This window comes from Lynx canadensis, chromosome A1, assembly GCF_007474595.2.
Source record: "Lynx canadensis isolate LIC74 chromosome A1, mLynCan4.pri.v2, whole genome shotgun sequence".
NCBI lineage: Eukaryota > Metazoa > Chordata > Mammalia > Carnivora > Felidae > Lynx > Lynx canadensis.
In genome coordinates, this window is record NC_044303.2 from 28546090 (window position 1) to 28570123 (window position 24034).

At 35.5% G+C, this 24034-nt stretch overlaps 1 protein-coding gene across 2 annotated transcripts in view; it reads left to right on the forward strand.

Annotated features, from left to right (window-relative positions):
• The window catches only part of LOC115511098 (von Willebrand factor A domain-containing protein 8), a 289504-nt gene that overhangs the window by 9798 nt on the left and 255672 nt on the right, over nucleotides 1–24034 (forward strand). For both annotated transcript variants that reach the window (XM_030311601.1, XM_030311610.1), the window contains exons 3-5: nucleotides 4720–4851; nucleotides 6725–6859; nucleotides 6952–7029. In XM_030311601.1, coding sequence (XP_030167461.1) covers nucleotides 4720–4851; nucleotides 6725–6859; nucleotides 6952–7029 — 345 coding nt within the window. The remainder of the gene's footprint in view (nucleotides 1–4719; nucleotides 4852–6724; nucleotides 6860–6951; nucleotides 7030–24034) is intronic.

Here is a 24034-nt window from a genome sequence, read left to right on the forward strand (position 1 = left end):
GGGGAACATAGAAAAATGATTGAAGGACTGTATTACAGACAGGAAATAATTTAAATTTCAGAGTCTAAAAAATTGAAAAGGGAATGGTATTACTTAGATAAGATTAGAAAAAGTGGTTATCTTTTCTTATCGTAAGTGTGTGAAGAGCTAGTTAAGGAATAAGTTAACTTCTTTTTCTAACTCCTCAGTAGATAAATAAGGGTGGGTGGGGACCTTAAATTCATTCATCTGAACCTAAAGAAAAACTTTCTTTTTGTAAGATCATTGTGATATATACAACCAGATTAGAGTGTTAAATTGTTCTCTTTAAAAATGGTGACAGTCTAGTGATTGGTATAATTTTTTTGTAATCTGTTCTAGGACAGTCCATGTGGTTCATTTGTTATTCTAAGTGTCTCTATTTTCTCAAGCTAATGTTCACAGATGGACAAAATTTTATATATCCTCAAATGATTTGGAATTAAGAGAGGTGAAATTGAAGGCAATATTGTTGAATTGGAAAAATATTGAATGAGGGAATAGCAATATCTATTGTAATTGCAAACCAGGAAGATACGTATATATGTATAATAACTTTTCCTTGAGAAATAATCAACCTCTCAGGTCCCTGGGTGGCTCAGTGAGTTAAGCATCTGACTCTTGATTTCAGCTCAGGTCATGATCTCACTGTTTGTGAGTTTGAGTCTCGCCTCAAGCTCTGCACTGGCAGCGCGGACCCTACTTGGTATTCTTTCTCTCTCTCCTTCTCTCTCTCTCTGCCCCTCCTGTGCTCCTGTACTTTCTCTCTCTCCCTCTCTCTCTTCTCTCCCAAATACATAAGTAAACATAAACAAAAATTTTTAATTAGAAGTAATAACTTCTGACCTACATTGTCATAGAAATTCATAGATATTTGTGTATGAATTAGATACCTGTTTGGATTTTAGTGTAATCCCTTAATTAGACTATTTTAAGGAAAAGTTATTACTCACTGAAAAATGCAGTAAGCTAAAATTCAGAACACTTTTGTTTCCCAAAACAAGCAATAAAAACGGTTAAAATGTCTTTCATTCCTAAGATGATACTTGTTGTATGATGTTGGTACTCTAAAAACATGTTTCTGTAGTCATAAATCACTTCTAGCTTTTAGTTAAGGATGTCTTAAAGAAAATACTCTCACTCTGAATCTGCTATACTTTGAGAATAGTACGCTTTTGTTACAGGATAGTAACAAGTACATTTGGTCTCCTAGTAGCATGTCTTGGCTCTCTGTTCTTCTTAGGTAGGACCAGTTGGGTCTGTCTAGTACACTTGAAAACATGGATGTGGATCTGGAGCTATTTTGATATTAGAGATAAATACTTGGGAGCTAGTAATAAATATATGGGTGTTAGTTGAATTGATCACGTAAATGAAAGAACTGAAGGGGAGTGTATATGGTGAGAAGTATTGTCTGAAGACTAAACCCTGCAAGAACCAACATTTAAGGATTGAACAGCACACAGAGAACCTTCAAATTAGAGAAAGAGTAGTCAGAGCATGCAAATGGTTCATAGTCTGAAACTGGATGAGATTACTAAAAAAGTGAACACCAAGCAAACATATAAAAGATCCACTCCTGAAGTACCCTGATGTGCACTGGTCAGGTAATTGAAGAAGAACCTGCAGAAAAGACTGAGAAGAAGGGAACAGTAAAATAGGAGGAAAACGAATTTATTTAGTTAATTTGGTGAGTAGGGTATTATTGGTGAACTTAACGGAAACAAAATGTTAGTGGAGTGGGGGGAATGTAAGCCAAAAATCAGTCAGCTGACTGGTAAATCAGAGATGAGAAAGCAGAAACAGTGATTATATACTACTTGTAAAATAAGTGTGATGGTGAGAAGCGAAAAGATAGTGTTCACTCAAGGATTATGTAGAATCAAGAAATGACTTTATTTGTTTCTTGAAATGGGAAGACAAACATCTTCATAGGAAGAGGGGATGAAATCTGTGGAATACATGGAGAATATTTATGGATACGGCCTGAGAGAGGCAGGAAAGGACATTTCCAGAGCGCCATTCTGCCTTGGTTTGGAATGATGGAAGACCATATTTTTCCACCCTGCAGCTGAGGTGATGGAATTATCATTAACCGAGATGGAGAAAGCAGACTTCCAGTGGCTTTCCACTCACTCATAATTAAAGCAGAAGTCCTTTCTACTGAGACACTGGGAAAGAAGTGAGGATTGATGAAAATATAGAGGATTTTGAGGACTAGGGGGAAAGAATTTTGTGTGTTCATTTAACAAAACTCTGTTGGCCGCCGACTGTGCCCCATGTATGGTTCTAGATTCTGGAGATTTGGAGTGAGCCAAATAGATACATTATGATATTATCCTAATGGGGTTTATTTTCAAGCAAATGGAGGAGTACGTGCATGAAGGCTCTGTTGTGGGTGGAGGAGGCAGCTAGATGACCAGCTGAGATAGGAATGCATTGGTTCAGAGGACCCCTAAGGAGAGTGATGTTGGTTGGCATTGGTTGCTGATTGGCACTGGAAAGAGAGCCCAGCAGAGACTGGGGGCTGCCTACTTTTTTGGTAGTCAGGAAGTATGGTACGGAGACTTTCTTTCTTAGTTCTTCAGAGCCTAGAAAAAGGTATGAGGAAAATGAATAGCTTAGAGGGACAGGACTGAGAATAGTGAGGGTGAATATGGAGGCCTTGCAGGCCAACACGTAATTAACATTTTCTTTTATTACATTATATTTCACAGTTCAAATAATGCAATCCCAAAGAAAGTATATTAAAAAAAAACACATTAGTATTGTTTGTTTAATTGAAATTCAAGAATCAACAGGAACTACTCATTAATGTAAAATGGTGAGGCAAATAAACTTTGATTTTCTACTTCTTGCTAACATATGGTCTATGAGAATTATGTATGTATTTTGTTTCTCATTTACCTTTTTGGTTAACAGTTCTTTAAACTTCCCATGCCAGCAGATGGTAATTCATCTTGCAACTTGAGTTCTTTTACTTAGGGTATTCATAGGGTCTTCTAGCCTACTAGGTTGATTCTATTGATATATTTTAGCTTGAATTATTTAAAATGACATAACCAGTTATAGCAAGAGGTTTGAGGCATTAGTGTTCATTTCTGGAATATAATTGCTCTGCAGTCAATCCTGTATCAGGTTAGACTGACATTATTATAGCTGGGGTTAAAAGTATACCTTTAAGCTAATACATTTGTTTTCTTAGAATTTAACGACTCTAGATTCTAAATTCTAAAGAATTTAATTTAATTCTAAGGCCTTACTCCTTTCCTGTTGAACTTCCCTTAAAATACAGTGTAGCATTTTTTTTTGCATGAAATTAAAGTGTCAATAATTGTTATTTGTCTACAACATAGAAGCAGCTCCTACCAAATTATGTAATACTATGGGACTTTGCATGTATAAAATGCATAAAACATAAAACATATTTTTAAATGATAGCACAAAGAGACAGTTTTTCTTAGGTTTGAGGAATGGAGTAAGTGAGTGTCTTAAGTACTTAGGACACCAAAAAGACTTGAATTGGGTTCCTATGCTTAGAACATTGAGGTTGAAAATGATTTTCTTCCCCCAAATCTATTTTCTGGAGTTGTGGCATTCTGTTCAATAAGCAGCGATCTGCCCTTGCATTGAGGTTCAACTCTTTCACGATAGTGATAATGTTCTAAAACTGTGGTAGGATTTTGAGGGGTTAGTTTCTGCCTGTTTATTCTGAAAATGAATTAAGCTTTTCTATTGAACATGCTGCTAGTCTAGGGCATAGGATTTAATTAATTTTCTATTAGTATTCTCATTTTCCATACACTGGTTTGTGTTCTTTGTGTGCATTTTTATATAACCAGCTGGTATGAGGTGTGTAAACAAGTGTTAGAACATTGATAATTGTTCTCTATGGAGAAAGAATCAATGGTCTTAGTCTTTATACTCAGTTTGACAAGTACTGAGAACCTACACCATAGAAGGCACTGTGCCAGAGACTGTGGAAATATCTGTGATTGTTGTCATATATTGTAATCAGTTAGGCTAATCACACAAGCCAACAGCAGAATGGTGTCCAGGAAGTTTGGTTTCATGAATTTCAGGCAACATCAACATCAGTTGATTTAAGAAATCAACCAAAGTAAGTCTTATTTAACTTTGGCATGCTGTCGAGAGTCTCATCATCCTTTCCTGGAAACTGGAACTTTTGATCAGCAAGAAATGGAGGCTGTGAACTTCTAGCAGTTCAGGAATTAAGTGACTTCATTACTTGTCATTGAGTAAATCTTAGGAGCGATTTGCATATCACCTTTAGTAATTGGCTTAAGTAGAATGACTTTTGTAAAAATAGGAAAAATTCTCATTAATTTTTTACCTCTACTTTTATAATATAGAGGTTCAGTTCTAATTACGATGAATCTTCCAGATATCCAACATTAATACTAAAATAAAAAGTAAAGGGGCGCCTGGGTGGCTCAGTTGGTTGAGCGTCCAACTTAGGGCTCAGGTCGTGATCTCATGCTCGTGGGTTCATGCCCTGCGTTGGGCCCTGTGCTGACAGCTCAGGGCCTGGAGCCTGCTTCGGATTCTGTGTGTCTCTCTCTCTCTCTACCCCTCCTCTGTTCGTCCTCTGTCTCTCTCTGTCTCAAAAATAAATAAACATTAAAAAAAATTAATACTAAAATAAAAAGTAAATTACATGATTTTCTTGTAATTTTGCAGCGCTTTGAACTCCAAGATTCAGGAAGCTCTGTGCTTCCTAAAGAGGTTGTGAGAGTGGAGAGGCTGACTGAAAGCCATTCCCCCCAAGCTTCTGTGACTGTCCGGATTGCAGAAAAAGAAGTGACCATTCAGGTAATGGATAAAGTTTATACTTTCTGAGATGTGCTTTGTTCTGCCCATTTATGATCCCCTTTTAAATCTTCTTTGGCTCTATAGTGTCACATCTGTATATCTGTATCTGTATTTATCCATGTATCCACAGTCATGTATGTTTGTAAACTGGAAAAGTTCAGGAGAAACATAAGCGTAGTTTCTCATAAAAAACTAAAGTTGATCTCTGGGAAAATCAAATGAAGTGCCGAATAAAGTATTTTGTATTCTGAGTCCTTGATAAGAAATAGTGTTTTCAAACATATTTTTAGCGGTTGTGGAACACTCTTTTCAAATAAAATCTTTCTTAACTACATGCAACAGTTAAAAGAGGAGCTGTTCTGGTTGGAGAGGTTTTAGAAAAGGGAAGGATATTTGGTCACAGGGCTCTATATGCTTGCTCTGCCTCCCTTTCTTCCAACCCTTTGAGAGCCCTGAGAACCCCAAGAGGGGATGGGAAACTATCACAAGGAAACACAGCTTGAAAAACACAGACTTAAATGAATTGTAAGTGAATGTGGGGAAGAAGAAGGCTTGCCTTCTTATGTGCCACAGTGCACTTTAATTATATAGACTTTTTATGTGCTCTAATGTGATATTATTAATACTTATTAATGTTGCTGCATTTATTCATTTATCAAGCTGAACATTGATTAATGTCTACTCTGAGCCAGGCTCTGTATTAAAAATTATTAGTGTCTACTGTGTATTAGTCACTATATTTGTCTCTTGACAAATATATAATACCATAAATACATTATGCCATTAAATCCCCCAATAATCCTGGAGGCAAGTTTTATAATCTGCATTTTATAGATTGGAAAACAGATGTAAAGAGGATAATCAATTCATTCATGGTTACTAGCTAAGAAATGTCACAGATAAGACTTCTAGACAGGATCACTTTCCACTACACTCTTCTGTCTACTTCAGATGAATGACCTCATTAAGCTGATGGTCTAAATAGAGGCAGATAAGTAAGGACTGCATTGGAATGGCTGTGGGGATATAGAGTAAGCTGTCTTCAAGTATGACATAGGAGTTTTCCAGTAGCTCAGGAGTGGAAAGGTGATAGGACACTTCAGGACACTTCAGACATGTCCAAAGGCATGAAATGGGAGCAAGCTTTCATTGTTTGCTTCTTTTTGGTGATGGCTTTCTGACTTCATTGCCTCCAGTCCCTCCGGTCAGCCTTCTATGTTACCACCATGATGATCTTTCTTAAATGCAAATCTAATCTTGTCACTTCCAAACTTATAATTCTGTAGGGTTCCTGTTATGATGGGCCCCAAGTCCTCTGCAGAACATGGAAATCTCCTAGTGGAGTCCCCAGGAGACAAATGAGGAGGAGATAGAAAATAAAAGAAGCAGGTGTGAAGGATGAGAGGGCAGATTTTAAGACCAGATACTTCCGAGTTGTAAACTAAGAGTGGAAAAGGATTTGTGGACATGGATTTTAGAAATCAGGACATCATTGGTGACTTTGGAGAGTCCCAGTAGACTGACTTGAAATTCTGTACTTAGCACTGGAATTTGGACAAAAAACTTCATTCTCAAGTAGTGACATTGTTATTATAAGTTATAAATAACCCCCAAATGACATGATTATTATGAAAATGTCTGACAGCACAGGGCTTTAATTTTAGAGGGATGATTGATTTGGAGGGTTGGTGATAATGATAATCAGATCTGTGAATAAGAAAATAGTTGCTGCTCTATTGAAATATCAAAAACAGTACAGAATTGAATTGAGCAAGGGATTATTAGGGGCTTCTAAATGGCAGTTATGTTCTTTCATTTACTAATGTTTTGAGAAACACATATGCATATTATATTTACTTCTCTTTAATTATAGGTGCCAGCTGGGACCAGGCCAGTAAGTCAACCTTGTGCATCAGAGCGTTTTGTACAGACTTTAAGCCATAAACAACTACTGGCTGAGATGATGCAGTCACACATGGTTAAGGACATATGTTTAATTGGAGGAAAAGTAAGAATAGCAGCAGTCTCACTGCGGATTTCTGTTTCCCAACTTTTGGTTCTTTTGACTTCTCCCTTGAATGATTGTATTTCCATTTGTAGGGTTGTGGAAAAACGGTCATTGCTAAGAACTTTGCAGATAACTTAGGATACAACATAGAACCCATCATGCTCTATCAGGTATGATATTCATTTTTAGTACTTGGACTATAAACATATATATTTAGACCATCAGTAGAAGTTATGGATATTCTTCCTTGAGTTATGTATGACCTGTTAATTTTGGTCTACATAAATAACTGAAATAAAAATCAAATTGGAGTACAATTGTAATTACTTGCAACTTTTGAAAGTGCATTTTAGAGTGTTGAATGTGCACACCATATCAGCACCTGTGTCTGTTTTTCAAGAGAGATTCAATTTACCTGCATGTGCGCACATACACAGACTGCATTTAGTAGTAATTTGGATATCGAAATAAAATGGGTTTTAGCAGCAATGGGAGATAATTAGGTATTCACTGAATAGAGTATTTTCTTATTGTGGAAAAATACACACAACATGAAATTTGCCATTTTAACTGTTTCTAAGTGTACAACTCACTGGCTTTAAGTATATTCACAATGTTGTGTAGCCATCACTACTATCTATTTCCAGAACTTTTTTGTTTCCTTCCTGCATCTCTTGTTCCCTTTGACCCATTTTGTCCATCGCCCTCCCTCCTCCCCTCTGGCAACCACCAGTTTGCTCTCTGTATTTATAGGTCTGTCTTGGCTTTTTTTTGTTTTGTTTTTTAGATTCCACATATAAATGAGTTCATATGGTATTTGTCTTTCTTTGTCTGACTTATTTTTAGAACATTTTGTATTCCAGATAGAAACTCTATATTCATTAAATGATAACTTCCCATCCCCCACCCCAGATTCTGGTAACCTTTATGGTACTTTCTGTCCCTATGAATTTGCCTATTCTAGGTACATCATTTAAGTAGAACCAAGCACTTTTTTGTCATTTTGTCTCTATTTTACCTGGCATGATGTTTTCAAGGTTCATTCATGTTATAGCATATATCAGAATTTCATTTCTTTTTATGGCTCAATAATATTCTGTTGTATGGATATACTAGCTTTTGTTTTTCTATCCAAATATTGGTGAACACACGGTTGTTTCTACTTTTTGATTTTTGGAATAATGTGACTATAAACATTGGTATATAAGTATCTGTTTGAGTCCCTACTTTCAACTTTTATTATATATATACCTAGATGTTAACGTGATGTTACTGAACCATATTGTATTTCTATGTTTAACTTTTTGAGGAGCTGCTATATTGCTTTCTGTAGCAGTGACACCAATTTACATTCCCACCAGCAGTGTGTGAATTCGTAACTCATTGTAGTTTTGATCTGCATTTCCCTAATGACTAATGAAATTGAGCATCTTCTCATGTACTTATTGACCATTTGTATGTCTTATTTGGAGAAAAACCTATTCAAGTTCCTTGCTTGTGTTTCAATTTGGGTTGTCTTTTTGTTGTTGAGTTGTAGGAGTTCTTCATATATTCTGGATATTAACCCATTTTCTGTTATGATTTACACATGTTTTTTTCCCCATTCTGTAAGTTGTCTTTTCACTTTCTTTATACTATCTGTTGATGCACAAAAATTTTAAATTTTGACGAAGTCTAATTTATCTTTTTGTTATTGTTGCCTATGCTTTTGGTGTTATATACAGTAAATCATTGCTAGGTCCAATATCATGAACTTTCTCTGTTTTATTCTAAGAGTGTTAATAGTTTTAGATCTCACATTTAGGTCTTTGATCTGTTTTGAATTAATCTTTGTATACAGTGAAAAGTAAGGGTCCAACTTCAAATCATTTACATGTGGATATCCAGTTTTCCCAGCACCATTTGTTGAAAAGACAGTCTTTTCCTCATAGGATGGTCTTAGCATCCTTGTCAAAAACCAATTCACTATATATGTGAGGGTTTATTCTGAGCTCTCTCTTCTATTTCATTGCTCTGTCTGTCCTTATGTCATTCTCACACTGTTTGGATTTCTATAGCTTTATAGTAAGTTTTGAAATAAGGAAGTGTGAGACCTCCAACTTTGTTTTCTTTTCCAGGGTTGTTTTGGATATTCAGCATTCCTTGGGTTTCTATATGAATCTTAGGATAGGTTTTTCTATTTATGAAAAAAAATGCTATTGAGATTTTTATAGGAATTTCACAGAATATATAGATCACTTTGGGTAATATTGTCATCTTAATATTTAAGTCTTTCAATCTGTGAACATGAATGTCTTCTCATATATTTGTATTCAATAATTTCTTTCAGCAATAATTTCTTTTATAGTTTTCAGTGTACAAGTCTTTTATCTTCTTGGTTAAATTTATTCCTAAGTATTTTTGAATAGATTGTTTTTGTGAATGTCCATGTTGCATATGGTATGATTAAAAATCAAACTTACAGCTGGTGTTTTTACACAGTAAATTTTTCTCTCGTGTATTTGTTTGTATTGATCACTCCTAAGACATTTTCATACTGTGTAATTTATCGATTCTATATGTTAGTCTTTGATTATAGTATCTTTTCACTTACGGCAGAGTTTCCATTTTTATTTTTGAACAGTTTGGGGAGTGGATGTGATATTATTTACTTACATTTTAGATTGTAGTTTGCCTTTTTAGTTTATTTTTTAGTTAACTTTGTTATTATTACTGATACTAAATATACTTATGTTAAAATGTTTTTATTTTTGAAAAATGATGTTTAAACTAGTTACTTATTATGACTTTGGATTATAGAAAATGTTAACAGCTCATACTTTAAATGATTCTGTTGAGAAGATTCCTTTCAATGCTGCTTTAAGGTACTTTGTGTCTATTGGTTGAATTGGCCAGAGTTTACATAAAATCTGTGAAGAAGCATATGATTTCTGAAATCACTAAGAAAAATTCAGGTGAAGAGATTAAACTAGTAGTGATATCCTTGGTCTTTAGATATACACTTGTAGGGAAAAGAATGAATTTCTACACTCTATAGAAGGTGGCAAGTCTTGGAACTCACTGAAAATATATTTTGAAATGAGTTTTATGATTTGATTCTAGGTCTACTGGCTTTTTAAAGACAATTAAGGAAATTGAGAGAGAGTATATCTTAAACTTAATTTATGGCAGACGCCATGAAGAACACCCTCCCCTTTTATGAATCACTCCTCTTGGTGTCTTTGTCAGAGATCAGAAGGCAGATGGTTAACTCAGTATGCTACTTCATCTGTCTATATCCTTTCGTTAGCTTGTTAGAAGTGATCTGAGGATGATATTTTATCATCTCACCAACCTGTTAATTATCAACTTTTTAATTTCCAATGAAAATACTTTTCTACCAAGTAATTGGGAGGGGGGGAAACACCCAAATCATCGATATATTTGTAAAATAAGTTAAATTGTACTATAAATATCTTATTTTCCATTTATGGATTAAGGATAAATACAAGCACAATGTATTTCCCAAGTGCCACTACTTCGAATCATATGGAGAACTTTTGAGGACAATATTTCTTTTCTTTGTGACTCTAACTTAATTTGTTAATAGTATTATTTCTAGAATTATACACATGATTATTTTCTTCATGTTAAAATAAAAACACTCATTCTAATGAAAGCTGGAAATAATTTATGCCTCATCAATTTTTCCACACAATACGGTTTCAGGTTTTTGTAGTCACTTTATGGTGATTTGGTAGTGGTAAATCATCCTAAAATTATATGTTTGAGCTGTGTGAAAATTATGGTCACCTCATTCTGCCCTTCATTAAAAGAAGAACCAAACAAGTATGTATGTATCCATCATCAGATCTCAGCTCCACTGGAAAAGTACCCAAAGTATCCTGCCATTGAGAATGTTATCTGTACATTTGAAAGCATTAGTTTAAGAGGCTGAGAACAGACTTCTTATATATTATTGGAGAATGACAGCAAATTAACAAAAATACTATTTTAATGTGGTTTTTTTACTCTGTTGTTAAGTTTGTTGATTTATGGATAAACAAAGGTAGGAAGATGCTACCATTGAGGATTGGGAAAACTGGCACAGAGATAAGCAAATAAACCACATATTCTGAAACTCCTTTTCCAATTTTGCTTTTCTGCTCATTAGTCTTTATAGGAATATCTAGAAGAAAAGTGATTTCTGAAAGCATAGAGTTCAGAAAGGGATGTAGGTGAGTTTGTTTCTGTCTGTCTCCATGAACTGGATCAAAGAATCAATAGGTACTGTATTGACATTTGCAGATTTTTTAAACTGTTAATCAGTTGGTTTTCATGATAGAAACCAAGCTCCTGAGATCAAATATAAGACTCTTTGTTCGTACTTTCATATTTATTAGTAGAGCTCATTGAGCTCTCTGGGACAGAGGAACTAATTTAATTGAATTCAAGACAGGTTTGGGTTTTATAATAATACAGTCCATATTAATGAAAAATATGGAAAAAATTCTGGAAGTTTGACCCAACATAGAGAATTTAGTGGGAATAAGTAACCCAACATCTGTTTTCCTAGAAGATGTGGAGATTTCCCTGTTATTTGTACATGTATAAAGCTACACTTAATCTGTGGGTTTTGCTTTATTTTTAGACTTGACTATTTTTAGAACTGGATTTCATATGAAGAAAAAGAAAAACAGAGCCTTAACACAGATTTGTGGCAGTACATAAAGTAAGTTTTATAATAGGTTATAAAAATCTTAAATCACTTGGCTCAAGTGTTAGGTCAGATTCTTTTAAACGGTTATTCTTTTTTTAGTGTTGAAGCCAGTGATTTCGTAGTGTCAAAGAAATCCAAGTTATTATTCTTTTCCTTCACAACCAGATAAGGGCATGTTTCCAGATTTCTTTCCACATCATCATAAACAGCATCAGATCTGAGATATCTTTCTTTTGTTAAAGTACTATTTGTATAAAAGCCAAGTCAGCTCCAATAAGAAATTTAAGCACAAATAAGTTCATGGGACCTGTAATGAAAATAATCACTATCTAAAACAGATTGAGGTCTTAGAATCATTTTGATTTTTCAGTTAAGTTTTTCTTCCTAGAGCTAAACTCAAACCAAATTCTCTTCTCTATCTTTAATCTACAATTTCTACTTCTTCCTGTTCATCCAGATACAGTAGAAGTATCTTTATTTCTTTCATTCTCTCTCCTTTGTTTTCATTGCTGTGTGTCTTGGATTTATTTGCTTGCTTCTTGTCTTTGCCTTGACTTTGTACTTTTCTCTCATCAAGATTGTAAGATAGCTGTATTTATTTAAATGGTTAATGTTCAACCTTGGAGGCTGACTTTCTGCATGATTCTGTGTAACTCATCTTGTTTTCTTGATTTCTTATTTTGCTACAATCTGTGATCCTTCCTGTCTTCTTTATATTTTTTTCTTTCGCCACATAGACTAACCTTCATAAAGCTAAGAATTTAAGTAGTTTGCTACACTCTAAGAATTTACTTACCTCAGCTCCTTTAAATTTCTTACATTATAAAAGTTATTTTCAAAGAACAATGTATGTCATCATCATCAAAATTGTTGACTTGAGCAATCCTTTTCAAGTCCCAGGCTCACCAAGGCTCCTGTCTCATGTGTTCTTCAGTTTCTCCTTGATAATGAGGTTGTCTTGTCTCCTACCTCCTTTGTGTAGAATGTGCTTTAAAATTTATTGTAGTTCATCAAAGTTTAAAATTTAGTGCAATTATAAAATTTTAATTTTTTTAAATGTTTTACTTATTTTTGAGACAGAGAGAGACAGAGGATGAGCAGGGGAGGGGCAGAGAGACAGCAAGACACAGTATCCGAAGCAGGCTCCAGGATCCAAGCTGTCATCACAGAGCCCAACACCAGGCCTGAACCCACAAACCATAAGATCATGACCTGAGCCGAAGTCTGACGCTTAACCGACTGAGCGACCCAGGCGCCCCAATGCAATTATAAAATTTTAAAAGTTAGCAGAATAAAACATCCCTTCTAATTTGAAGGGAATTTTTATTAAATATGATTTCATATTTCTTGCCTATAATATCAGAGTCATGCTAGGAGGACCAATAACTATAATGTTCTTTGTTGTAATTTCATAGATAAGTTATAGTGCATAATGTTATTCATAATTATAAGATTATAAATATTATACATTGTATAATTGTATGGAATAGTTACCTCAGTAAATTTCATCAGGGTGCTACTAAGCATGTGACAATTGCACACATAGGGAATTTTGCAAATTAAATTGTAAAGCCACAAACTACAACCTTATTCCAAGTTGCTTCACAAATATACTTTATTAGAACCAAGAGAGTATAGATAACTCTCTGTAATGTATCACCATTATTGGAAAAGGTTATTCAAGTTTATACTCAACTAATTTTAAAATCATCATTGTGATTATTGCCTATGCATACTAACACTATTACATTTCTTCATTTTAAATATTAATAATGAAATGAGTGCAACTCATATATATCAAAATCATTTGTAGGCATCTGGCATAATTTTTTTCCTTACCATATTTTTAAATTTTTCACATAGTGCCTGTGCTTGATTTTTATGTAAAAATGCCACAAGCTTTGTTATCCGTATTTTGCAGCTTAAAATGAGAAGTGATATCATCTCTAATTATTTGGATGCACGCTTCACACTTCAAATACATGGGAAAGCTAGTTGTTTCATGTAGAAGTTATATAAAGAAGCAGTTTTATAGAGTGTAGCTAATTACTTAAATAAAAGCCAGTGTCATGTCACTTCAACAAGAAAAAATATTGGGGCTCCTGGGTGGCTCAGTCAGTTAAGTGTCCAACTCTTGACTTCAGCTCAGATCATGATCTCACAGTTTATGAAATCGAGCCCTGCATCGGGCTGTGTCCTGACAGGGCAGCTTCTGTCCTGGGATTCTGTCTCCCTCTCTCTCTGCCCCTCCCCTACTCACTCTCGTTGTCTCTCTCTCAAAAATAAATAAACTTAAAAAGAAAAAAATAGGAAAAAATATCCAACAAATATATAATTTAAACAATAGGTTGAATTGGAAGATGCGGGGATTATAACATGAGGATTTTGTGAACATTTATAAAAAGAAATCTGTGGCTATTATTTAGAACTGAATACATACTCTTTCCTTTTGGGAGATTTAATTCAGGATCTATTTAGAAAACAACTCATTTCTTGGGCGCCTGGGCAGCTCAGTTGGTTAAGCGTCCAACTTGGGCTCAGGTCGTAATCTCACGGTTCATGCGTTCGAGCCCCGCATCTGAGCTGTCAGCACAGAGCCTGGAGCCTGCTTTGGATTCTGTGTCTCCTTCTCTCTCTCTGCCCCTCCCCTGCTCATGCTCATGCTCTGTCTCTCTCAAAAATGAATAAACTTAAAAATAAATAAATTTTAAAAAAAAGAAAGAAAGAAAACAACTAATTTCTTTCCTCCAGTTAGTTTGAATAGAGTATTGATGCACATTCTGTTATTGTCTTCCTTTTCCTTTTATGGACAATTAAGTTTTGTTTTGTTTTGTTTTGAATGAGAACCATACAAATGGCTGACAATACTCTATAACAGGGTTGATAAACTTTTTTTAAAGGGCTGGATCATAAATATTTTGGTCTTTGTGGACCATGTGGACCTTGTTGAAACAATATGATTCTACTATTGTAGTGGAATAGCAGACGTTGGCAATATGTGAATGAATGAGTGTGGCTGTGATCCACCTTATCACATTTTTTGGTGTTTATTTATCTATTTTGAGAGAGAGAGAGAGAGAGAGAGAGCGCGCTTGCACAAATGTGTGCAAGCTGGGGAGGGACAGAGAGAGAAGGAGAAAGAGAATCCCAAGCAGGCCCTTAACATCAGTGAGCCCAATGTGGAACTCAATCCCATGAACCCTGAGATCATGAGCTGAGCCTAAATCAGGAGTCTGACACTCAACCAACTGAGCCACCCAGGTGCCTGTTTTTCCTTCCTTCCTTCCTTCCTTCCTTCCTTCCTTCCCTTCCTTCCTTCCTTTCCTTTCTTTCTTTCTTTCTTTCCTTCTTCCTTCCTTCCTTCCTTCCTTCCTTCCTTCCTTCCTTCCTTCCTTCCTTCCTTCCTTCTTTCTTTCTTTCTTTCTTTCTTTCTTTCTTTCTTTCTTTTATTGAGGTATAATTCACGTGTAGTAAAATTCAGTCCATTTTGACAGATACATTCGGTTGTATAACGACTACCCCAACTGAGATAATAGGACATTTCCATCAGCTCAGAAAATTCCCTTGTGCCTCTTTGTAGTCACCTCCTCCCTGCCACCTGGCAACCACTGATCTGTTTTCTATCCCTATTTTGCCTTTTCCTGAATGGTGTATAAATGGATTTAAATAGCCTTTTGAGTCTGGTTTGTTTCACTTACATAATGCATTTGAGATTCATCCACATTGTTGTATGTATCAGTAGTTTGTTCTTTTTAATTGCTGAGAACCTTAACACATTTTTATTGGTGTTTATGTGAGTACTTCTCTATGTTCCTGCTACAGTAGCTTTACTTCTGGTGCTCAGCCCTTTTCACCTCACTTATTAAGCCTCCTAGGCTTTCCACCTGTTTCCAGCCTGGGTTTTTCCCAATCCATCCTTCCAGCTCTGAATTTTGTTTTTTCTATTTTCCCCCTGCTTTTAGCCTTTGAATCGCTTTGTGTAGTTTGTAAGATAATATTCAAATTCTGTTGCTTAGCACAGTGCTTTTTTTTTTGTTTGGTGTCCCCCCAGGCCTCTCTTAGCCAGGTTTGAGGCTTCAACCCATACAGCTAACATTCACCTTTGAACTCCAGTCATAAAGAATGATTTGTAGTCTCCTCAGCATGAATTGATGTGTTAGGCAGCCATGCTTTCTTGCACCATTCATGCTCTATGAACCTCCTTCTCCTGAGGACCAGTTGGCTTGCTCTTCAAAACTTAGCTCCTGGGGTGCCTGGGTGGCTTAGTCAGTTAAGGGTCCAACTTCAGCTCAGGTCATGACCTCATGGTTTGTGAATTTGAGCCCTGCGCCAGGCCAGGCACGGTGCTGACAGCTCAGAGCTTAGAGCCTGCTTTGGATTCTGTGTCTCCCTCTTTCTTTGCCCCTCCCCTGCTTGCTCGTTTTCTCTCTGTCTCTCTCTCTCTCTCTCTCTCTCTCTCAAAAACAAACATTAAAAAAAAAAAAAAAAAACCAAAAGAAAAAAAAAGCCTTAGCTCCACTGCTACCATCTCTGTGTTTTCTGTTAAGGCCCCAGTTTGATTTATATGTACTCCTTTGTTTCACTGGCCCTTAAATGTCCTTTTGGATAACACTTATGGCTCTGTCCTGTGATAATGACTGTATTTCATTAAGTCCAATGTGCCATCAATTATAAGACATGCCATTATTTTGTGTTCCAATAAGAAAGTAGTGCAGCAAATTAAGTTATTACATAAGACTGTCAGTTAGCAGTTTTATTTTATTCTTAATGAAAGATCTCTTTCAGATATAATTTAGATTATCTATCTCTTGTGCATGCAGAAAAAAGAAAATACAACTGGGATGAATGGTTGAAGCATTTCTAAAACTTCTTTACCTTCAGAGTGTGACTTTTTTTGGTTCAGCTGTAGATGTTCATATCATTTCACATACTATTGTCTGCATCCTGTGTGCTTTGTCAACAACAGACATTTCCAGGATATTCTTCCAAGCTACTGATAGCCATTTAGGTTTCAATACTGGTACTTTCTTGATTTTAACAGAAGGTGTTGACAGAAATGTTCTAAGGCAATAGCTGTGATTCCTTTTCCCAAGTGGTCTTTAATTTGTTGACTAAACCATAAATGGGTTATAGTTATCCCTTTTTGCTACAGAGAGATATACAAAGCCAGGTTCAGACATGGTCAGAGAATAATTAGCTGGCCAGCAGTTGTAAGATTCTGTCCACCGAAGGTGCATCCTGATTTCAGAGATGTAAAATGTATTTTGGAATTGATGGAATTTAGCTGTTTGTCTCTCCCATCCTTTGTAAACTCCCTGGAGGCAGGGACAATGTGCTGTTTAACTCTCTGTTCCCTTAATGGGCACATAGTAGATGTCGGGATGAAAAAGTGAAGCTTGCAAATTCTATGTCCTCTATGAATTTTGTAACAAATTGTAAACTGAGGGAAGTTGCTCTTTCCTTTTCATAGTGATCGTCCTCATACTTCATTTGTATTTGCCCTCATATGGACATACCAGAGTTTATCTAACCAGTCTCCTAAATATTAGTTTTATCCCCGACATTTTATAATTACACACGAAGTTGCAATGAATAACCTTGTGCGTACATGTTTTTATATTGTTAGAAGTATATCTTCAGGATTAATTCCTAGAAGTGGGACTGTGAGGTTACTAGGTAAATGCATATGTAGTTTTGTTAGAAATTGCCAAATTTTCTTCTATAAAGATTATATTATTTTGCATTCCTATCAACAATGTCAACAGACAGGGCTACCAAGCTTTTTAATGTTTTCCAATTTGATACTTAGAAATGGTATCTAAAGAGTAGTTTTAATTTGCATTTCTTATATTGTGAGAGAATTGAAAATTTTTTCTATTTTGAAGGGTCATTATATCATTATATCATGTCTTTTCTTACTGAATTATCTATTCACTTTTTTTGCCTGCTTTCCTGTTGAGTTTTTGGCCTTTTTTCCCATCAGTTTTTGAGTTTATGATGTATTAGCCATTTTGCTTTTGTCTCTGATATATGCCGCACGTATTTTCTCTCAGTTTGTCAGTTGTCCTTTGGCTGTATGTATGAATAAATTATTTTGTGCCCCATAAAATTAAAAAAAAGATTGTTTTGGAGTTAAATTTATTAATATTTTGTCTTATTATGTGTAGATTTTGAGTCATGGTTAGAAAGTCTTTCCTTATACCCAGGTTATGGAGGAATTCGCCTGTGCCTTTCCTTTTTCAGCTTCTAGATTGAACTCTCTCCAGTCCTTGCCCAGAGCCCTTATGTTTCAGAACCAGCAAGGGAGCACTGAGTGATCATGCTGCCCTCTCTCTGACCACAGCTGGGAAAGGTCCTGCAGCTTTATAACTCATGTTATAAAATTGGGCCCACATGGGTAATCCAAGATAATCTCCCCTTCTCAAGGTCCTTAATGTAGTCAAATCTGCAAAGTTCCTTTTGTCATGCAAAGTGATGTATTCACAGGCTCCTGGACGTCTTTGTTTGGGGGCATTATTCTGCCTACCACACTGACCATTTTAGAAGATCACGTCACTGAAAGCATTGCCATTCATGGTATTTGAGTTACAAATATAGCACACCTGCATCAGCCTATATTGTTTTCATATCCATAGTGGTTCTATATCTGTAGCTATAGACATCTGACTTCATCATTATGTGTTTTGGTGTAATTGTGCCCATATATCTGTTGAAGTTATGTACTACTTTATAACAAGTCACTTTCTCCATACTGAAGTTTAGGCATTATCCAATGTTTTTATTTGAAATTAGGTGTGTAAGTACATTGTATTACCTATGATTTTTTCAGGCTTATAAAGCAAATGTTACAAAGTATTGTTTATAAAATAGGGGTATTGAGCCCAGCAGAACTGAGAACCGGTGGGCTAGACCACAGCACAGTGTTTGGCATGAAGAAGATACTCAGTTAAATATGCACCATCTTTGAGGCTTGGGAAATCTAAAAATATTTTAAGTAGAATGACTTTTATTTTTATGCATGTCAGGGATAGGTGTGATTCTTCAGACATTGTTCTCATTCTCATAAAACATTTCAGAGCTTCTCTATTTATAGCATTCTGTAATATAGAAAAAGGGAGATTATTTAGATCGACTTCTGATTTCTGAGAATAAGTTCTTATAGGATAAAGCAGGAGACTCTATTCTGAGACAAACTCATTTTGGTTCTAGAGTTATAATTTTCTATGTATTTCCAATGTTTTTCCAAGATAAAGTTTTGTGATAATTTAATAATCTCTTTTTGCAGCCTCTTTGAAGTGGTCAAAGTTATTTACCAAAAGTTAACTGACTAGTTACTCTAAAATATGCCAGTGAAGTGGAATTTCCTGACTTTCAAAATTAAGGATGAGAAAGGTTAAGTGCCAGAGTTTATACCTCAAATTAGCCAAAGCTTGTACAATGGTTTCTAGCTTATTAATTTTCAAGCCATTTTTTTTTTTTTTTTTGCCTGCTAGATTGTACATCTTTAAAAACAATAAGCAGCAGACAATGAGGCTCACTCTGAGATAACAGGGAACTGGGCTGAGGCCCTGCACGACCATCTGTTTTTATTTGGAATGCTTTCTTTCACATTAGCCTCATTTGCTTTAGCATGCTAGGATTCTTGTCACATCAGTTTGGTTTTCAGTATTGGTCTGTTTTTCCACTTGCCAGCTTTTTAAAAACAACATAATGGAATGGAGGAATTTCAAAAAATTAATGGTTGTCTTCAACTGATAGAAGTCCATCTCAAGAGTGTGTTATTTTTATAACTGAAACCTTATAAAATGTACCATAGGCTCTCATTTTGACAGAGACAGAGTCAAAAGTTGAGGGCAGTGACGCTTACAGTGTTTTACCTTAAGCTCGCAACTAGAACTACTTGGACTGTGTAGATGACAGGATGCAGCACAAAGTTAATGTGTTGAAAAGGCTGGATATTTGCTGGTTTAACTCATAATCTTTTAAACTTGTATACTGCAAAAAGGCAAAGTGTGCCTTAATGTTTAACTGGGCAATTATAAAGGTTCATCTTGAAGAACTGCTTTTGTAACACACATTTTCCATTTAAAAGACAATAGATTTTATATTTGTTTTTTTTTAAGTATCCAAATTTGATATTCAGATCTTTTATAATTTTTTAAAACTCTGCACTGGACTCCTTTTTTTAATTGAAACCATGTACTTCTTAAATAATGGACAAAATCTTTTGTGTTATCTTAACAAATTTAGTTATCATGAGGTATTTATTAGATTTCCAAAAACGCACTAAGGAGGCCTTTGGGCATGTGCATAAAAATAAACATTACAATAAAACCAAATCCATTAGCCCAAGGAAGAAAACAAGTGACCAAGGAATCCTACCAAATAAGGAACTTTAGTCTGAAAGGTATTTCATTTACCATCATTGGTGATCCAAAAGCATGAGATCCGTAAACTTGAAGAGGGAAGGAATCTCAAATTTGGGGATTCTCTGTGGAATGGCTCCAAATTTAAGGACACTGTGTAATAAAATCCAGTACTATTGGTAAGAACACATTGTTATACTTGACCCTCTGTGTTAGCCAGTACTTTGGTTTTAAATGTACTTTACAGTAATTTTGACTAGGATCTTGAGGTAATCTTTTTTTTTTTCTTTTTTTTTATTTGAGTATAATTGACACACAATGTTATATTAGTTTCAGGTGTACAACATAGTAACTCAACTTCTCTATGTGTTATGCGGTGTTCATCACAACATGTAGCAACCTCTATCACCATACAGCTCTAGTACAATATCATTGGCTATATCCCTGTGCTATGCCTTTTATTCTTGTCACTTATACTTTTCATAACTGGAAGCCTGTATTTCCTACTCTCATTTATGCATTTTGCCTATCCCCCCTACCCGCCTGACGAGCATCAGTTTGTTCTCTGTATACATAGGTCTAATTCTGCATTTTGTGGGTTTGTTTTGTTTGACATATGAATGAGATTATAAGGTATTTATCTTTATCAGTCTGACTTATTTCACTTAGCATAATACCATCTAGGTCCATTCATGTAATAGCAGGTGGCAAAAATCTCATCCTTCTTTATGGCTGTGTAATAGTCTATTGTGAGCGTGTATGTGTGTGTGCATGCACACCACATCTTCTTTATCCATACATCTCTTTACCGATGGATACAGTTTGCTACGATTTCTTGGCAACTGTAAATTATTGGCAATTGTAAATACCACAGTAAATGTAGGGGTGCATAGATCTTTTCAAAATAAGGTTATTTAGAGAGAGAGAGTGCAAGCAGGGGAGGGGCAGAGAGAGAGGGAGAGAGAGGATCTCAAGAGGCTCCGTGCTGCCAGCACAGAGCCCAACACAGGACTCAAACTCACAAGCCATGAGATCATGCCCTGAGTCAAAAACAAGAGTTGGATGCTCAATCGACTGAGCCACTCAGGTGCCCCACATATATCTTTTTGAATTGGTGTTTTCATTTTCTGTGGGTAAATACCCAGTAGTGGAATTATTGGATTGTATGGTATTTCTATTTTTTAATTTTTTGAGGCACCTCTCTACTGTTTCCTACAGTGGCTGTACCAATTTCCCACATTTCTGCCAATAGTGCATGAGGGTTTCTTATTCTCCATATCCTCACCAATGCTTGTTATTTCTTGTCTTTTTTATTTTAGCCCTTCTGACAGTTATAAGGTGATATCTCCTTGTGGTTTTGATTTGCATTTCCCTGATGAGTGATGTTGAGTATCTTTTCATGTGTCTGCCATCTGTATGTCTTCTTGAAAAAATATCTGTTTGGGTCCTCTGCCCATTTTTTACTCAGATTATTTGAGGGTTTTTTGGTGTGGAATTATATCAGTTCTTTATGTGTTTTGGTTATTAACCCTTTATCAGATATATCGTTTGCAAATATCTTTAACCATTCATTGCATTTTTTTGATTGTCCCCTTTGCTATGCAAAAGCTTTTTATCTTGGGGTATCTGGGTGGCTCAGTCTGTTAAGCGTTGGACTGTGGCTCAGGTCATGATCTCACGGTTCATGGGTTCAGACTTGGTGTCAGGCTCTGTGCTGACAGCTCAGAGCCTGGAGCCTGCTTCAGATTATGGGTCTCCCTCCCTCTCTGCCCCTTCCCCATTCACTCTCTGTTTCTCTCTGTCTCTCTCTTTCTCTCTCTCTCTCTCTCAAAAATAAACATTAAAAGACTTATTTTAAAAAAAAAGCTTTTTATTTTGATCTAATCCCAATATTTTATTTTTGCTTTTGTTTTTCTTGCCTTAGGAGACATATCTAGGAAAAATGTCGCTAGGGCCGGTGTTAGAGAAATTATTGCTTGTTTCTCTTCTAGAATTTTAATGATTTCAGGTCTCACATTTAGGTCTTTAATCCATTTTGAGTTTATTTTTGTGTACAGTATAAGAAAATGGTCCATTTTCATTCTTTGCATGTAATTGTCCACATTTATTGAAGAGACTTTTCCCTACTGTGTATTCTTGCCTCCTTTGTCATAGATTAATTGAACCTATAGATGTGGTTTATTTCTGAGCTCTTATTCTGTTACACTGATCTGTGTGTTGTTTTTGTGCCAGTACCACACAGTTTTGATTACTACAGCTTTGTAGTATGTCCTAAAACCTGGAATTGTGATATTTCCAGCTTTGCTCTTCTTTCTTAAAATAGCTTTTGCTGACCTACCCTATGACCCAGCAATAGCACTGCTAGGAATTTACCCAAGGGATACAGGAGTACTGATACATAGGGGCACTTGTACCCCAATGTTTATAGCAGCACTCTCAACAATAGCCAAGGTATGGAAAGAGCCTAAATGTCCATCAACTGATGAATGGATAAAGAAATTGTGGTTTATATACACAATGGAGTACTACGTGGCAATGAGAAAGAATGAAATATGGCCCTTTGTAGCAACGTGGATGGAACTGGAGAGTGTGATGCTAAGTGAAATAAGCTATACAGAGAAAGATACCATATGGTTTCACTCTTATGTGGATCCTGAGAAACTTAACAGAAACCCATGGGGGAGGGGAAGGAAAAAAAAAAAAAAGAGGTTAGAGTGGGAGAGAGCCAAAGCATAAGAGACTCTTAAAAACTGAGAACAAACTGAGGGTTGATGGGGGGTGGGAGGGAGGGGAGGGTGGGTGATGGGTATTGAGGAGGGCACCTTTTGGGATGAGCACTGGGTGTTGTATGGAAACCAATTTGACAATAAACTTCATATATTGAAAAAAAATAGCTTTTGCTATTTGGAGTCTTTTGTGGTTCCAAAATACAACTTTTAGTATTATTTGTTCTTGTTCTGTGAAAAATGCTGTTGGTATTTTGGTAGGGTTTGCATTAAACCTGTAGATTGCTGTGGGTAGCATGGACATTTTAGCAATATTAATTCTTTCAATCCGTGAACAGCATGGAATGTCTTTTTCCATTTGTGTTATCTTCAATTTCTTTCACCAGTTTTCAGGGAACAGGTCTTTCACTTCCTGGTTAGGTTTATTCCTAGGTATTTTATTCTTTTTGGTACAAATGTAAATAGGTTTTTTTCCCTTAATTTCTCTTTCTGCTAAATTGTTATTAGTGTATAGAAACACTACCAATTTCTGGGTATTAATTTTGTATCCTACAACTTTACTGAATTTACTGATCACTTCTAATAGTCTTTTGGTGGAGTCCTTAGGATTTTCTATGTATAGTATCATTTCATCTGCAAATAGTGACAGTTTAATTTCTTCTTTACTAATATGGATGCCTCTTATTTATTTTACTTGTCTGAGTATGATGGCTTCAACTTCCAGAACTATGTTAAATAAAAGTAGCAAGAGTGGACTTCCTTATCTTGTTCCGGATGTTAGAGGAAAAGTTCTCAGTTTTTCACCATTGAGTATGTTAGCTGTGGGTTTTTCATATATGGTCTTTATTATGTTGAGGTATGTTCCCTCTAAACCTACTTTTTTAAGAGTCTTTATCATGAATGGATGTTGTACTTTGTCAAATGCTTTTTCTGCATCCATCTAGTGAGATGGTCATTATTTTTATCCTTTATTTTGTTAATATGTATCATGTGAATTGATTTGCAAATATTAAACCATTCTTACATCCCTGGGATAAATTCTACTTGATCATGGTGAGTGATCCATTTAATGTTTTGTTGGATATTGGCCTGTAGTTTTCTTTTTTGTGGTATCTTTGTCTGGTTTTGGTATCAGGGTAATTTGATGTCATAGAATGTATTTAGAAACTTTCCTTCCTCTTCCTTTTTTTTTTTTTTTTTTGAGTAGTTTGAGAAGAATGGAAGAATGGGTACTAACTCTTCTTTAAATGTTTGGTAGAATTCACTTCTGTCAATCCTTATGGTCCTGGCTTTTATTTTTTGGTAGTTCTTTGATTACCAATTCTATTTTGTTACTAGTAATTGGTCTGTTCAGATTTTCTGTTTCTTCCTCATTCATTTTTGG